The sequence below is a fragment of the Chrysochloris asiatica genome, unplaced genomic scaffold, assembly GCF_000296735.1.
Source record: "Chrysochloris asiatica unplaced genomic scaffold, ChrAsi1.0 scaffold00415, whole genome shotgun sequence".
NCBI classification, from domain to species: domain Eukaryota; kingdom Metazoa; phylum Chordata; class Mammalia; order Afrosoricida; family Chrysochloridae; genus Chrysochloris; species Chrysochloris asiatica.
Window position 1 is genome coordinate 1349092 of NW_006408933.1, and position 17893 is coordinate 1366984.

General features: G+C 51.5%; 1 protein-coding gene across 1 annotated transcript; it reads right to left on the bottom strand.

Moving 5' to 3' along the window:
- Positions 1–482: 482 nt before the first annotated feature.
- Positions 483–15695, bottom strand: PWP2 (PWP2 periodic tryptophan protein homolog (yeast)). Its single transcript, XM_006876810.1, has 21 exons — positions 15678–15695; positions 14484–14596; positions 13677–13771; positions 13048–13147; positions 12257–12400; positions 11166–11301; positions 10716–10939; positions 9951–10094; positions 9262–9332; positions 8501–8637; positions 8137–8285; positions 7778–7925; positions 7454–7604; positions 6395–6575; positions 4060–4207; positions 3723–3831; positions 3004–3069; positions 2087–2305; positions 1802–1952; positions 1625–1699; positions 483–654 (listed from the first exon to the last, which is right to left on the bottom strand). Exons 1-21 carry the CDS (start codon positions 15693–15695, stop codon positions 483–485), a joined length of 2751 nt encoding a protein of 916 aa, XP_006876872.1.
- Positions 15696–17893: the final 2198 nt, after the last annotated feature.

Genomic DNA, 17893 nt, shown 5'->3' on the forward strand with positions numbered 1-17893 from the left:
GAAATCCCCATTCTCTTTATCACTAAATTCATTCATCAAAACTCTCTATAAAAATATAAATAGCTCAACCATGGCAATGAGACGATACACGATACAATGTAAACTATCACATAATTCACAATAAAACATTTAAGAAAAAAAAATACGTAGAGTCACACACACACACAAAAAAAATATATATATAAATAGCTCTCATACAAAGTCTGTGCATCCATGAACAAGACACACAGACCTATCTGAAGGTGCTGTTTCAACAGCAGACATTTCAAAATCTACTCAAAGCTCGATCCCCTGGGTCAGGTGTGCCTGAGACAGGATGGGGGTCAGCTGCTCCCCACAACAGTGTGTGGGGGCTGGCTCCTAGCGAGCTAAGTCAGTCCCCTTGCACCTACTTCCAGGTGTCTGAGCACCTCGGGCAGGCCAAGCAGTCAGATCGGCCCATGCCTGTCACATCTGGTGGGCCTAGTGCAGCTGCACTGCCTCTAGGACAAAGTATCTTTCTCCTCGTCCGCTCCCCCGAGCAGGTGCAGGCTGTCCTCATCATCATCGGACACGGCGGCATCCTCACTTCCCAGTGGCTCTAGGGGCCGCTTCATACCCCTCTGCTTGGACACAGCCAAAGCATAGCGCATGTTGTAGCGGTTCCAGTCACATCTGTCAGATACAGGAATTGTCACATCAGTAAAGGAACCAGCAGAGTCTGCACCTGAGCCTACTCTGTGCCCACCACCTCCATGTGCCTGCGTCACAACAGCCACCACTGACGTCCCAGAATATGCAACTGTCAAGGAGCAGGACAGGACTCACGAGATACACATGCCATCTGCTAGTACAGACTATACCATGATATACCCTCATAGGTGCTGGAAGCCAGTTCTCTGAGCAAAACACAGATTAACACAGCCCCAGTGTATCAACCCCAAGACCTCCCATGTGAAGGAGGAAGGAGCTTGTGTACTATGGTGAAGATGGAGGGCCACAAGTGAGGACAGACTGCAGCTTGTCACTAGAGCAGGGGAAAGGCCACTCAGTACTATGGCTAGGGCAGTGGGGACGGACTAGAACTTGGTAGGATTAGGCCCTGTCCCTCACACTGCCTAAGTGATGGGAGCAAGGGTGGGAGGTAGAAAGCCTCACACCAAGAGCCAAACCTTGTAGCATCAGGAACCCTGGGACAGTACATGTGCTAACTATCCTGAAGACGATGGTGATGACAGGTACTGCTCAGAGCACCTAAGTTATCATTCCCATTTTCCTCTGGGAAACTGAGACACACAGCAGCCACACCCCTAGGAGATCACGAGGTGCTGGAATGGGGTGGCTCAGTGCTAAGGCTCCATGTCTGTTCCTGCCCATAGCTGACATGAGTCCAGGGAAAGATCTACAGTATGCAAGAGAGCAACAGCCAAACCATGGGGGCTGTCCTGTCAACTGCATCATGGCAGCTGGCTCTTCTGAGTGAGTGGCACTGTCTCTACCACAGGCCCATCTGAGTCCTGCTGGGCCATGGGTGGAAGCTGGCCAGTCTCATCCTCCGTTGCCTTTACCCCACCTCCACTACACCCCTACTGCCCCAGGTTACACACAGCACAGGCAGCTCTGGCCCGCTGCCCAGGACACGTACAACTTGGAGAGGTCATTGAGGTGCCTCTGGATGCTCTTCTGTAGGAACTGTACAGCCGGCAGCAGCGTCCCTGCCCTACAAAGAAAGACAACTCAGCCGTCTTATACCAAACGCTGCCCAGGTCCCAGCCCCTAGCCCATTCTTTCCAGGCCGCAGACCAGTGGAGAGGGGTCTCACCTGGCCTTTAGCTTCTGTCCGTGCTGCATGAGCAACTGTTGCGTCCACAGCAGGTAGAACTCCAGGTGGCGAGACACCTCAAAAGAGGAAGCAAGAAACTCCAGGACCTTCTCTACATATACCTCTGGCAATGAAGAGCTGACAACTTCAACTGCAGGAAGAAAGAAATGCTCATTATACCAAAAGCCCAAGTTGAAGAAGACAAAGATGCCCCATCCATCTCTGCCTGTAGAAAGCACAGATCCAGCCCAACAACCGCTGCCCCGCCCCCACCAGCACGCTCACCCTCGTCTGGGGGCACCGACTCCAGTGCTTCATGCACCAGGGCCTGCTCATTGAGCCGGAAGGCCATCAGGATAGCCCGTGTGAAGTCCTTCTGGCGCAGTGCAGCGCGGATCTGGCTAGGTGTGACACTGGTGTCCAGCTCAAAGGGGTCAAAAACCATGCGGGCATCAAGGGAATAGATGAGCAGTCCCTCGGTGGTGGTGGCCGCCCAGCAACGCCCTGGGAATAGGTGGGAAACTGGCTTACTAAGAACTGAAGTTTATTGTTTCCTCACTTTAAGTGAGTTGATCACGTGTGTAACTATTTTATGCATGTGAACAAATACACAGGCACATGCATTCTTTTCTACCTGCACCAGCAGCCAGAGAGAAGATATTTTTGGCTTTGGGGAAGGCAGATCTCTTTTGCAACCACTCGACTCTGTCCTTGTCCTCAAAAGCTGCCATAGACTACACATGGGAGGGAGGGGCACAACTACATCAGAGGATAGGCAGTGGGCCGCTTGGCTGCCTGGCCAACACGATTGCAGTCCCTGAGTGCCTCATGGCTGCTTGCTCTCCACCGTGCTGCCTTACAGGCAGTGCTGCATCTGCTGTGGGGATAGACCATAGGGCGCTGTCTGCCACAACCCACTTGTGACAGCAAGGAGTACAGCTCTTTCTTCTGACAGGGTTGAGGGCTGGGGTAGGAGAGATAGGAGACTTCATACTTTAGAGCAAGGACACAGCCCCAGGATGGGCAGTTGACAACAGTAGTGGTGCATTCTTTACACTAGTGCACGTCCTTACACTGATGGGGAGAGACAGCAACGACACCCAGAGAGGCTTAGAACCCTCACACTTACAGCCCACTCCACAATTGGAGGCCATCACCACTACCCCCACTTTCTAGTGTGGACAACCCACTCTCAGGCTCACCTGTTGGGGAGAAGCGGAGTGAAGTCACTCTGATCTCAGGTTTAAAGTGCCGAGAGCTCATGTCACCTAAGGGGAGAACCAATGAGTTACAGGCAGCCTATTACGCCTGGAGGTGGCTCTAGGGAAAAGAGCGAAGTTACTATCCTCCGCTCCAAGACAAGGCAGGAAGCAGCCTTTCCCGACCCAGGCAGATGCTGCCCATAGCCAGGGCCTCAGCCTTGTCACACGGCCACCTCTGTAGTATCAAATGCACACCACACAGGAGGTAATTTGAAATGTAAGCTGCTCTCAACCTGCCCTGGCCCTTCCCGGCGGCCACCACAATGAACATTTTCATATGTCCCCCAGGAATACTCGCTCGAGGGATCTCAGGCTGGGCCTGACTGGCAGCTGGGCTGCAAACTTCTATCGAGATGGCCATCCTGTGCACTGCAGGACGGTCAGCATATCTGTGCTCCACCCGCTCAACACAGAGTACAGGGGGCTCCCAACAGGACCGAGGCACCCAGACTGCAGTGGGGACTCACAGGGTGGACTTCTCAAGCCTGAGGGGGGTAAAGACACCAGCATCCGGCCAAATGTCACTGTCTGGCCAGTGCTCCTTGACTTTGTACTCCAGTGGCCACCATCTCAAGTAGAACCACAGCCACCAGGAAAGGCAAGCCCCACTGTGCCCCAACCCCAAGATGTGGCCATGGGGACTCCAGAGCCCCACTCACCTTTCTTTACACCAGGCAGTGGTATCGCCACCCCGTCCTCCTCCCCGGCATCTTGATCAATCAGCGCAAGGTTACCAAACTCTGTCATTTTCCTCCGGTTCAAAAATTCCTGGAATAGCCATCATGTGCCCATCTCACCTCTGATGTGAGGGCCTGAGAAAGGGGCTGCAGACACAGCCACCTCACACCATCTCTTCTCTCCTCACACGCCCTCAACACTGACCAGACCCTCCCTCCAAGGCCACTGCATCAAGGTGGTAGATATGTCTCCCAACCTGCACAGTGAGTAACAATGGGGAAGGGCTCCACTCATGTAGGGTCGGCTGGCCTGATGTACCTCCATGGCATCCAGTGACAGATTACAGGAGATCTCAAACTTCTTCATGAGGATCTGCTCCTTGACATGGTAGATGCAGACAAACTTGGACAGACCTCCTGCCAGGATGTTCTGGCCATCCGCAGAGTAGCACAGGGTGGTGAAAGACCTGGAAGGGATGAGTCATAATACCCATGACCCTATGCTCACGTGACGAGACTTTTAACCAAAAGATATGCCCAGCTCTTGCTCCCAGAGTCCACATGACTCACAAGTGGGACAGGACATGCACGCAGAACCTGAGACAGTGGCTTGTCCATAAAAGGATAAGTGAACCATATAAGGGTAATTATGTGGCCGTCAGAACGGAAGGTAGCAGATACGTCTCCCAACACTCAAAGCAGCCCCTCTTGGTAGCGTCCACTTGGTCCTGCAGAAACCAGAAGCCAGGCACTCTGCTACCCCATGTGCTCAAGACACATGACCTGGACAGTGGCCATGGGTCGGGCAAGAATTTCCTAGACTAACACCGAAAGCACTAGTAACTAAAGAAGATAAAAACTGAACTCAATCAAATTTTAAAGACATTTGTTCTTCAAAGGACAACATCAAGAAAGTGGGAACATAACCCATGAAGGGGGGGGAGGGGGGCGGAAATGTCTGTGCATCATGTAAAACACATGGTATCCGGGGTACATATATAATTATTCTAAAAATCTCAATTATAAAGAAGTTGAACAAACCCTTTTCTTGAAAAGATAGAAATGAAAATCATAATGAGCTATCAGATACTTCACATCCCCCAGGATGGTTAAGATTAAAAATAGAGATTAACAAGTGTTGGGAAGGCTATCTCCACATTGAGAAGTTTGTCAACACTCCCCCCGCCATTGGTGGAAATGTAAAATGTTGAAGCCCCTGTGAAAAACAGTGGGTAGTTTCTTCAAAAGTTAGACACCTACTGATGATATGACCCAGTCATTCTACTAGTGGTGGTGGTGTGCTGTGGAGTCCGTTCCGACTCATAGTCATAGTGACCCTGCATAGGGTTTCTGAGGTTGTAAATCTTTATGGGAGCAGAAAGTGTCATCTTTCTCCTGGGGAGCAGCTGGTAGTTTCAAACGGCTGACCGTGATGTTAACAGCCAACTTGTAACCACTACACTACCAGAGCTCCATAATTCTACTAGTACTGTTGTTGTTGTTGTTGTTGTTGTTGTTGTTAAGTGCCATTGAGTCGATTCCAATCCCTAACAACCCTGTATAAGGTTTCCAAGGAGTAGCTGGTAAGCTTGAACCACCCACCTTGCAGTTAAATTGACTTTGCAGTCTGACGCATTAGTCTACAGTGCCACACCAGGAGGTATACATATATTCCCAGAACAAAAAGCAAGGACATAAACAGATACTTCAAAAGGGTAGAGTTTACAATGAGTTTTACCATATTTTCGCATCATCATACTAATCTAGATCAATAGACAAGAACATTAAAAACAAACGTCAAGCTTACATTGTTCATTTATTTACTTGACCAGCTGATGTCCTTTGGCACATTAACCTACAGTGCCATACCAAGACTATTATTAAAGAGAAATAAAACAAGTAGACTTCCTCAAAAAAGAAAAAGTTTTTTTTAAAGGGTGAATTCTAGCTACACTTTGTAAATTGTGGCAGTATAATGCACTGGACCGCAAGGTCGGTTTGAATCACAAGATCACCAGTTCAAACTTACCAGCGGCTACTCAGAGATCCTATGCAGAGTCACTAAGAGTAAGAACCGACTCAATGGCACTAAATAACAACAACAATAAAGAGATGTTAAAGAAACCTCAACTCTCATGGAGCTGGCCTTTTAGTAAAACCAGAAAGGCTGCCTCCTGCACAAGGTTAGGCGCCTCCATGCCCAATACTCAAACTGGCCCTGGGAGGTACTGCCATTTCTAGCAGGCCAGCACTTTAGCAGAAATCATGCAACCCAGGTCCTGATGCACTTCATCTGTATTCTAATGAAAAGCACACACAGGCCCCAATTAAAGCACACTCTAGCTTCACACTGCCCACCTGGCAATCCCCGGCCACCCAAAGTTGCTGGGCGGCCCGGGCCCCCTGCCCCACATGGCACCAGAAGTCAGAGAGATGAATGCAAATGTCCTTTGGCTCTGAAAGTGTCAGAGGGCTCAGCCTTCTTTAGGCACTCACACCACTCATCCTCACCAGAGGGGACTGGCAGTTTCAGGAATGAAGGAGCAGGCCAGAAAGAAAAGGTGCTGTGAGAACTTGCCAGTAGGATGCTCAGATCCAGTGAAGAGCCCAAAGTTGATCTTTTCAAAGGCCCTCAGTCCCCAACAAACACTCACTTCCCTTTGGCCGAGTGCTTGGCCGTGATCTTGTCCAGCTCCTTCCTGCCTGCTCGGAGGTCGTGCCGGCCCTCGATGGAGCCTGTCTGCACCGCGCTCTCAGGATCCCAGAAGGTGATCTGTGAGTTCAGTGTGGCCACAGCCAGCTCTGCACCATCAGGTCGGAAAGTCACTGCCAGCACTAAAGAGAAATGAGACTCAGGGTGGAGGAAGCTCACAGACCTCATCCTCCAGCATCCATCAGGCACTACTGAGTGGTGGGAGAAGGCCAGTCCAGGGGCACGGTGGGCAGCCACCTTGGGAGGAAAGGCTAGGAAAGGTGAGGTGACGCAGGGAACAACATAGAGGCCTGCAAAGCCTGGTCCAGAGCTAGGGACAGCGGGAGGCAGAACATCACAGAGAACACACATGACCCAGGTTGGCATGCTTCTCCATGAAGCCCACACAGGTGTTTGTTACGATGACCTAACGCAGCTAATGTAGCATGAGCCTAGCCACACAGTATATACACAGTGGATGGACGTGCTGCACCCAAATAAAATTACAAATGCCAGTAGCGGACCAGGTTTGGAGGCAGGCTGCTATGTTCTATCCCCTGGATTACTGGAATGAAGTGACAATGAAAACAGGAAAGGAAGGCACACTGACCAGACTCCTGGCTGCCTCATCCATGGTCCCTCCTGGCTGCCTCATCCATGGTCCCTCCACAGAACACTGTCTACTTCTTGTAGACAATGCTTCAAACCCAAAGACAATTCCAAGGAACTGCAGAAAACAGCTCCGCCCAGCAAACAGGCTGAACTTTTTCTTGCCTGGCTCTCCTGCATCAAGGGCCTGGTAAACCAGGACCCCCAACAAACAATTCCTCTACACCCACAGCCAGACTATGTGATACTGGGTTCAACAACTGACCGGCTCTCACCCCGAACACTGCCTCAGCCTCACTGGTTTGGGGTCATCCCTCCAACCCTTGGGGTGAAGGGGATGGGGGAAGAACACCACCTGTCCAAAGGACTGAAACAAGCTTGACCTCACAACTCAGCCACTGGAATGTCTCACCATCAGAGGTCAGGGCCAGCGTCTCCTTGGTCCGCCAGCTGTCAAACATGTCCCAGAGACGTACCGTCTTGTCCCAGGAGGCGCTGGCCAGCACAGACTTGGCTGGGTTGAAGCTCAAACCACTAATGGGCCCCTCGTGGCCAGATAAAACCTGCAGAAGCATAAAACGGAGATGAAGCAGGGGAAAACTGAGAGCCACCACTCCTGAGTGTCTACCACATGCACGGCACCTCAGGGTCCCTACCACCTGGGATCAGGTAAGCTCAGTTTTCTGGTGAGAGGATGGAGACAAAAGTTGCCACAGGCCAAGTGCCCCACACTTACGTCTAGGAGCCTGCCAGTCTGCATGGACCAGATAAAGACTTCAAAAGAGTCTTGGGCACCAGCGGAGACGATTTCACCACTGGGATCCACAGCTACGCAGGAGAACTGTGTGGGGCGTGGAGATGTGAACGTGCGGAAGTTGCGGTACCTGTTGGGAGCGGGGACCATAGCTCTAGGTCACATCTAATGTCACCAGTGCCCCATGAACACAAATGGGAGAGTTTGAATTTGCCAAGTACATCTGTCTTCCCACACTCATCCACCGTCCTCATTCCCAACAGGCCTGCACCCCACACCCCCAACACCCACCCACAAGAGGTGGCCTTGACATTTGCTGACCACCAAAACAAAGATGTCACCTGTGAAGGTCAAAGGCACGCACAGTCCCATCCATGGACGAGGTCACAATGACATAGCCTGTGGCCGTGAAGGTCACGTCAGTGACCCCACTCGAGTGCTCCGTAAAGGTGATGAAGCAGAAGCCACTGAGCGTATTCCACACCTTGACCTGCAACAGGCAGCATGTGAGGGGCAGGGCAACTGTATGGCCCTGTGCCAGCCCAGCTCCTGGGCCCCAAGACACACAGGGACAGGGACCCCCTCTGTGATTCCAGGCCTCTGACTTCCTGACAGGCTCTCCCCAAGCTGACCGCACTTGCCCCATGCCAACTTCCAACCCCAAGCCATGCTGGTCTTGGTGCCACGAAGTCGCGTGTGGGCTACCTTGCCGTCATCCCCGCCAGTGGCGACGTACTGTCCATCAGGTGAGTAGGCCAGTGTCACCATGCTGTTGAAGTGGCCCTGCTGCTTGAGCACGTAGGACTCACTCTGCCACTCCCATACCAGCAGCTGGCCCAGCCCTGTGGGCATACGGAGCACAGTAGTTACCAACCCTCCCCAGGTGCAGACCCCGAAAAGCAGTGCCCAAGGGAGTAGGGAGAGGACTGGGGAGCCACTAAAAGTCACTTCCTGCATGTCCCACGCAGACCAAAGTAAACCACGTCAGTCCACATGGCAAGACTATGCAGCTACTGCCCCAGCAAAGCTGCTCCCAGGTGGACACATGGGGACTCAAGGCAGGGACATGCACACCTGACCTTCTGCAGACCTGCTAGAGGTGAGGCTGAGGCCCAAGACCAAAAGAGCTCAAGAAACCATGATAAAGAACTTCAGGGAAAGCTTCACTACCTCTCCTTTCAAATGTCAGCCACCAGATTGCCCTACTCGGGTCACAGTGAGACCGTGCACAAGCTTAGACAAGGGCAGAACTGTCTGAGACAGGAAAGGAGGCAGCCTAGGCTCACCCTAAAGGTCAGCGCTCCAAACATGCCCCTCCACACCCGGGGTCAAGGAACTGGACCCCTGAGCCTCTATCTCAGCCTTAGCCTGGTCTCTAGGTCCTTCTGTCAGGCCCCAGCCCGAGATCTGTCCTAAAGTTTGGCAATGAGCAGGAGGAGCTCCGTGACCTGGGCTCAAAGACACACCTGAGCATCCAAAGGCCACCCAGTCCCCAGTGCTGTTGATGGCAATGGATGAGATCCTCTGGTCGGAAATGCTGTGAAGAAAGAGCAGATGCAGTGAGCCCGGGACAGCCCACTGGGGTGACACTGCGAGCTGCCTGCAGCCACACAACCTGGGGGCTCAGGCCGATCCAGGAGGCAGCCCACCAGCCAGCCCTCCCACATCCCACCGCTACGTACCCTTTGATCCCCCACACATGCATTAGGCTTAGAGACAATTCACTCTGTTGGCAGTATCAAACCCAGATGGAAGTCCTATGTTGAAATATTTGAGAGTTCAAGAGTTCATAAAACCAGTATTAAAATTTCCCTGATCCAAAGAGAAACAACAGAGAACAAAGAATAAATTAGCATCACCAAACTGAGGCCAAAGCCCAGTGAGCACCTGCAGGGGGAGACTAAGAAAGTAACTACCACTTCGGTAGTTATCTTCACCCACCTGGTAACAAAACTTTTCTCAGAATACAAAGGAAAGGCCAGGAGCTAGGGAAGCCGGTCTGCTAATTCTGAACCTAATTCAGAGCTGTTTCCAAGCTCTGTCAGCAACCGCCCTGCAGCACAGAAGAAGCTCCTTGGCTGCCTCTGTACCCCTCAATCCCCTTTAGGCTGATTCTCCAGTAAAACCACATAACTGTGGCTCCAAAGGAACTCACCTCAAGGAGTGGATGAGGTTGAACTCCGGGAGCTCATGCAGATGGAAGGTTCCTGAAGCAAATCCAGTGACCAGGAGGTGGGTCTTCTTGTGATACGCAGCAGCTGTCAGATTGTTAAAATCACCTTCTTTGTTGAAAAAGTACCTGGATAAACATGAAGGAAGAACTACTGCAGGAGGGCCAGCAGTTAGCACCCAGCTCATCCTGCTCCAGACCCCATATTCTTCAGTGCACAAGGGCAGTCCCCTCCCCTCAGGGTCACCCACTCCTCAAGACCTGCAGACCTGCTCTGATCACCTATGGGTCTAATTTGGGGTCCCAGTGGAACTCCTAGCTGGTACCCAGGTACAATGAGGTAGCATGAGTGCTGTGTGATGGGGTACCCAGGAAAGGTGCTACAGGAACCAGAGGGCAGGAGCACAGCTGTGGACTTGGTCAGAGCCCACTCCCCTCCTCCTTTCCTGGGCCCTTCACCCCATTCACTGTCAGCTAGCATGGGTGAAGCACGCCCCAATCAACCCACTTCCGTGCCACTTCACTGCCTTCCAGTGAGTGACCTGCCTGTCCTCCCCTCCTTAACCCCATCCCCCACCCCACTGCCATGGGTCACCTGCCCCCACTGTGTGGTTGTCCCTGGTCTACAGGGAACTAGGTCACGTGCTTTCTAGGACCTCACCCACAGAAACAGGCTGCTGCCCGCATGCACTCTCCTCTAGCCCCACCCTCCAGGCCCCCATGACCCCTGACAGGGTGGGAGGAACGCACTTGGCCAGCCGTGTGTACTTCACTTTTCCTTTCTGCTCCTCCTCGGCCGGGGTGGCGGTCCCTCGCACTGTGATCTCTTTCTCCCCATCCTCAGCCTCCTCTACATCCTGGTCCCGCTGTAGCAGGTCTGCCCTCCAGCCCCGGGGAGCCATCAACCGCAGGTCTTCTGGGGGCGTGTCACACTGCCACACACACAGGGCCCCATCCTGGCTCAGGGTGTACAGCTGCCACAAGAAATACAGGGTGAGCCACTGCCCACCAGCCCTCACAGCTGCATGCCAGCCCATGTGGCCGAGTTTCTGTCTAGGTAGGCTGCCCACTCAACATCAGCCCTGTTACAGCCCTCCCTCTATACTGGGGATTAGGTTCTGCACTGCCCCATGGTCTTTCAGAGCTGTTTCACCCACAGTGGAAATGTGGCAGCAGGCCTATTTTTTTGCAGTGACGTACATCCAGGCTGCAAGACTCGAAGAAGCAGGCCACGATAGCATCCTTGTGTCCTCCTAGCGCATAATAGATGAGGTTGTCCCAGCGCTCGGCACCAAACACCCAGGTGGACATGTCCTTGCTCCCAACCACGAAGCACCTGGAAATGAGAAAAGCAGTGTGTCCTCAGGCACAGGACCGTACTCCGCAGGCTGAGCCATCATCTGCTCTCTACAAAGTGAGGAGCGAAAAGACACTTCCATCTGCCATGTGGTCTCAGTCAGCCAAGACAGCCCCACAGCCCAGCACAGGTGCAAAGCTGATGACCCATCTGGCTCCTGGGGTGCCGGCCACACCTGTCTGGTGTCAGTCTTGGGTGGCAGGAGCCACAGTGCATAGCAATGCCAGGTCCTGTGCTTCACTAGAGGGGGCAATGCACACTCACAAAGAACAGCCAGTTAGGGACCTCAGGAAGGACCTGGTCTCACCCCAGCCAGTGCAGACAGTTTTCTAAATAAAGAAGTCTGAAGCATGGAGCTCAGGGCCTCACTGCATCCAAGGCAAGATAGACTCTAATTCACCAAAGTGAAGGGGCGCTGCCACATGCGTACACACACAACTGTATCCTACAGATCAGCTATAACACTTACACTGGGCCGGGGCCCAGTCTGCCACCCAGCCAGACCCTGAGCAAGAGTACTGGACAGCGACTACCTTTGAGCCTCTCCGGAGTCTGTGTGCAGCACAGAGCTCCTAGTTAAGAAAACACTGACAACTGTCTAAGGAGCTTCACTCAAACAGACTCGTGAGGGCACAAGAAAAGGGCACATACATAGCTCACATGTTAAATACATGCGTGAGGTGCCAGGGGGTGGGGGAAAGGCAGTCACCCATCTTCCTGCTGACAACCTTTAGGTTACGGGTTTGGGGAGCAGACTCAAAGGTAGCTGTATTGATTTAAGAGCATCTTTCCTTGAGACTGAGTCTTCTGTTCTCGTTGCCAAGGACAACTGTCAAGGGGAGCAGGCGAAGCTCAGCCCCAGCAGCCTTTCGTGAGTCTCACAAGGTAACATTTCAAAATGAAACTTCTGGATGCTGTACCACGCTGGTCCCACCTGGAGTCATCCGTCCAGTCAATGCATGTGGTCTCATCATATGGTCCGAAGTAGGTCTTGTCCAGGACAAATGCATTGAATTCTCGCTTCTTCCCAGGGGCATGGTACATCTGGGCGATGTTGCCCTTGGTGACAACAAACTTCCTACAAGTAGGGATACAGTCAGCACTCATGACACACACACCAGAAACCCTGGGCATCTCTGAGCCTAGAAGCCCAGGCTGCTCTGTGGCTGGTTTCTCACCAGCACAAACCTGGTGGCTGGTTCCCTGAGCTTTCCAGGTCCCGCCTCCCCTCCAGCACAAACAGAGGCGAACTGAGGAGTCAGGGAGGAAATGAAGACGCTAGAAAGTCTTGGTGACCAGTACTAATAAAAACCAGGACACTGGGTTTCTGGTGGACAATGCTGCCATGACTGGTCGCTATGTGGCCTCACTAGGGAAGGACTCTGGAGGTTCGTGTCTGCTCCCCCCAGAGTTCACCCCAGCTACTTCTTCCCTGTGTTGACTATGCTTGGCATCCATGATCAAGCCTCTCTATGCGGACAACTATCAACTTGATGGTTTTTTCCTTTTTTATGATTGAGTAATCCTGAAACATCAGCAAAACAAAGGCTGGTACTGCTACAGACAACTTTGGCAGTGGAAACACTTCTGGAGTAACAAAAACATTAAACTAGCTACTCCCCCAACACGGCCTGCAGTGGGAAGAGCTAAGCACAGCCAGCTTGGGGTGGGGTGGGAGTGGGGGGGCATGCTGCAGTGCTCAGAGTGGCCAGTTGAGGCCCTTACCTGCCATCGGGAGAGAAGGACACACTGTGCACAGAGCCTTTGAAGTGAAAGTGGTGGAGTACAGATCTGCAAACCAGGCTGACCAACAGGGCATCACCCCCTGCAAGAGAGAATACACAACTATCATGCCACTGGCCCTGAGTGACAACCCCTCCACGCACAAATGCACATACTGCAGAAACGAGTATGGTCTCCCACAGGACATATTCTCTTCAGGAGCCCTATGCAGGATGGGGTCCATACACAGCTAGCACGCCCCTGTCTAACCGGTGGGACCCACATGCCCTTGTCAGATAAGAAGCAGGCTCAAAGAGCTGAGGGCTGCTAAGGACACACAACTGGGATGGATAAAGTAAGTATTTTGCAATGCCCCCAGGCAGCGGCTCTTGGCTCCCAATTCTTCTCCGCACAGGCATTAAAGCCCACTTGATACATGTCCTCACCCCTCTCCACACAGGATGCAGGGCCCACACTGGAAAACATCCTCACCCCCATCCAAAGCTCCACCAGAGCCCTGTGATGTTGATGATGGCGAGGGGCTGTCTCATGACCCCTTCTCATTGCCACTCAGTACTGTTGTCATTCTGTCATGGTAGTACAGCCACCATGCTGTGGCCTAGGGCCATTACCTTCATCCACGATGATGGCAAGGCAGCCATCCGGAGAGAGCCCTACACACTTGACATTGTAGCGTGTGGCCAGAGGCAGGGTGTTTGACTTGTTGCTGAAAAAAACAGACCACAAGAGAAGGTGGTAGGGTGCACACCATGAGCCTCTGCCCAGCAGTCCATCCAAGCCATACAAGCCCATCCTCACCATACATCTTCCCATTCCTCTGGACCACTGAGGGTAGAGATGGTCTCATGTCTCCACTGAAAGGAGAAGTGTGTGTGTGTGTGTGTGTGGGGGGGGGGGGAGGTGCAGATTTTGCGCAACATGGTAAAAGTCTTAAAAGGGGTAGACACACCAATTTTACCTCAAGGACTGTGTCCCAGAGAACTCAGCATATGTCTAATGTCAGGAACCTAGAAACAAGTTAGTTCAAGGGCAGGGATCAACCACAATGAGAGTGAATCAAGGAAAATGGTGCTTATGAAGACATAAGCTTTCTAAGTTCTGAAATCAGGACTGAAAACATTTAATGAATGGGCCTAATATGAAGGTGAGGACAACAGCTTTTACACACAAGCTCTAATTAATATTCTTTTTTTTTTTTTTCTTTTAAATTGTAGTAAGAAGAGTCCCGATGTGGTGTTATGGATAAAGCACTGGACTACAAGGTCAGTTTGAACCACAAGGTCGGCATTCAAACTCACCAGCCATTCCTCAGAAACTCTATGCAGGGTCGCTATGAATCAGAACTGACTCGGTGACACTTAACAGTATACAACAAAACATCCACCGTCATTACTTTTAACACCATTTCTCATACTTACTTTTTAAGATCAAACACAGTAACTCTGTTTCCCACAGGACTGATAACTGAATTTCCATCAGATGTAAAATTTAAGTTTCCACGTCGATATACTGTACCCAGCAAATTTGAAAACTAGAAAGACAACAATGCTGAATTAATACAAAGTATCTGTAGTCACAGGAAAGGGTGGAAAAGAGCACACACAGGGCGGCACCAGGCCTGGTCCATTCCTGGGGCCGCTTGGCGACCCAGACATTTCCTGGGCACTCAGAAAGCTGCAACCCCAAACAGGGGAGATTAAAGGGAAGTGAACCGCTCAGAGCTTTGCCTAAGGAGGGCAGAGGCGACTGTATCAGGAAGCCTTCAAAGGAGAGACTTGTTTTTGGTTTGGTTTGGTTTGGTTTGGTTTGGTTTTGCAGGAGAAGGAATGGGGCCCATGTTTCAAGAGGAGAAAAGCTGCAACATAGAAACAGCACTCCAAAATCATCTCCACCATGTTCTAGGGACAAGTCTCCACCATGTTCTAGGGACTACATTCAATCTGTAAGGGATGTCTGGCGACAGCACACATCTGAGCAGTGTGTCCAGAGAGAGCGCTCTACAATACTGTCAAAGACGCTGGAGAAGAAAGGACCCGTGCAGAGATGAGAGGCTAGTGGGCTGTTACCCTCTCCTCTCCTCTTTACTTACCTGGCTCACTTTTCTCACTTACGTGCTACCAGACCCCCAAATCCACACATAGGGGGTCTTCTCTTTACTCGGCCCTCCCCTCAGCTCACTACGACCTGACCTCACAGCAAGAATACGCCTTCAGGCACCAGCACTTGTGCCTTCATCCCTCATCAGTCTGATCCCTGCCGCCTTCCTTCACGCTCCAGTCCGCGGTCCACCCGGACCCCAGCTCCTAGTTCTCCTTAGGATAGTGATGTACAACTCCGTCATTATCAATTACCCACTCGCTGTAGAAGCAGCTTAACTTCGAAATCACACAAAAATCCTCCGTCCTATGTCTGACCTCAGTCCGTGCCAGGCCCCACGGAAGCCGCAGTCGGCAGGAACACTGGCGCCCTCCCCCCTGTAAAGCCGGGACCCCGCGCCTCACTCAGGACTCCAGGCGGCCAGCGGACCCAGAGGGAAGATGGGCCTGGACCTCTCTACTTCCGGTGCCCGTCGTGACCACCGCCCAAGCTAGTCACAGTCCCGCAGCACTTACCCGGTACGCAAACTTCATCTCGGCGGCCGCACGTGTGTTTTCCCTGAACCTTCACCTGTGCTCGCTTCCGGAGCCCGAGACCCAGACAACACCTCTACAGCGCCTTCCGCGGCCGGAGGACCACGCAGCACCGCCCGCACCGCACCGCCCCCAAGCCATGGCATTGGCTTGGAAGAGACGCGTGTGGCTGGAGCTCCGCCCCTTCCTGACCTGAAGCCCGCCCGGAAGTGGTGCCCCAACCCGAGGCTACGCTTAACATCAGCCTGCACTTAACTATGGAATCTGGGTGTAGCTCTAGGATATGCTTGTTAAGTGCCGTCGAGTCGGTTCCGACCCACAGCGACCCTGTATAAGGTTACTGAGGAGGGACTGGTGAGCTTGAGCCACCGACCTTGTGGTTCAAACCGACTTCGCAGTCCAGACATTAACCCACATGTCACTGGACTGTAAAGTCTGTTGGAAATGCAAGGTCGGTGGTTCACTCATCAGCCGTTCCTTGGAAACCCTATACAGGGTCGCTGTGGGTCGGAAATGACTCGACAGCACTTAACAACAACAACTACAACTGCTTTTAGCCCTAAGCCAGAGCCTGATCCTGAGACCCCGCTGCACCCCTCTGTGGAGCCTCGCGGAACACGTACAAGCTGCTCCAGCCTGCTAGAAACCACCGGACCAGGACTCCCCGAGACTCTGAACAGTTTATGTATTTTGAGTTAACGGAGTTAAAGCTGTAAATAAACAAAAGCTCTTTCTCCAGCCCTTTGCTTTGTATTTTGTGGGTTAAGCCTTGGGCCCAAAAACGCACTAGTTTGTCATGGAGAAAGCTGAGACTCTCTGCTCCAGTTAGATTCGCCGTTTTGGAAACTCTATGGAGCAGTTTTATTCTGTCTATAGAGTCTCTATTAAGTCTGAATTGATTTAAGTGCCATAGAATTGGTTCCAACTCATAGCCACCCTGAATAGGGTTTGGGTGGAGTTTGAAACAAAAACCTTGTGGTTAGCAGTCTGGTGTTTATCCTACAGTGCCACATCCCAGGGGATGGAACAGTGCAGCTGCTAACATGAAGCTTGGAGGTTAGAATCCACCCAACACTCGTACATCAGAACATTGGGGTTATCTGCTCCCACAAAGATTGTTTGGATGCAATGCAGTCAGTTCTGACTCATTGACTGTATGTACACCAGAAGGAATCACTGCCCAGTCCTGCATTGTCAGTACTGTTACTGTTTGAGCCCACTGTTGCACTACTGTGTCAGCCCATCCCCTTGAGGGTCTTCTTCATTCTTGTTGACCCTCTACGAAGTATGATGTCCTCCAGGGACTGGTTCCTCCTAAGACTGTGTCCAAAGTACATGAGATGAAGTCACTATCCTCACAGCCAAGAAGGATTCCAGCAGTACTTCACATTCATCAAGCAACTTTGTAACATCTGCATGTGGTAGGGTGTTTTTTTATTGTGAATTGGGGTCCTGGTGTGGTGCTATAGGACAAGCACTGGACTGCTAATAACAAAGTCAGCAGTTCAAGCCCATCACTGATCCTTATAAACCTTATACTCACAGGGTCACGATGAGTTTGAACCCACTAACAACAAACACCTGTGAACTGGGTGAAGGTTTACAGAGCAGATCCATTTTCCATACAAACAGTTCATACACAGTTATTTCATGCCATTAATTGTGAGGCCTGCAAATTAGCTGCCATTTTTGCAATGTTAAATAAAAAATAACTTCTTTTGCTAAACTTTTCCATTATGCAAATCGCCAGCTTCCTGTTTAACTAGGAAAATAAGAGACTGGGGTCATGGAACTAACTACAATTAGATCTAGTCCACCAGCCATGTGCAGTTGTAGTTAAGTGCTGTCGAGTTGGTTCCGATTCATAGCGACTCAGTATAGGGTTTCCAAGGAGTGGCTGATGAGTTTGAACCACTGATCTTGGAGTGGCTGATGAGTTTGAACCAGTGAATCTTGCTGTTAAAACCAACCTTTCAGTCCAGTGCTTTATCCTGTAGCCACAACAGGACTCCAATAATGTGCAATAGTGACCAACATAACCTCAACCTGGTATCTTTTTTTTCCCCACAATTGTGGGGTTTATAAAGGAAGTTGTTGTTGTTAAGGGCCATCGAGTCCTTACCAACTCATAGTAACCCTATGCACAACAGAACAAAACACTGCCTGGTCCTGGGCTAACCTCACAATTGTTGCCATAT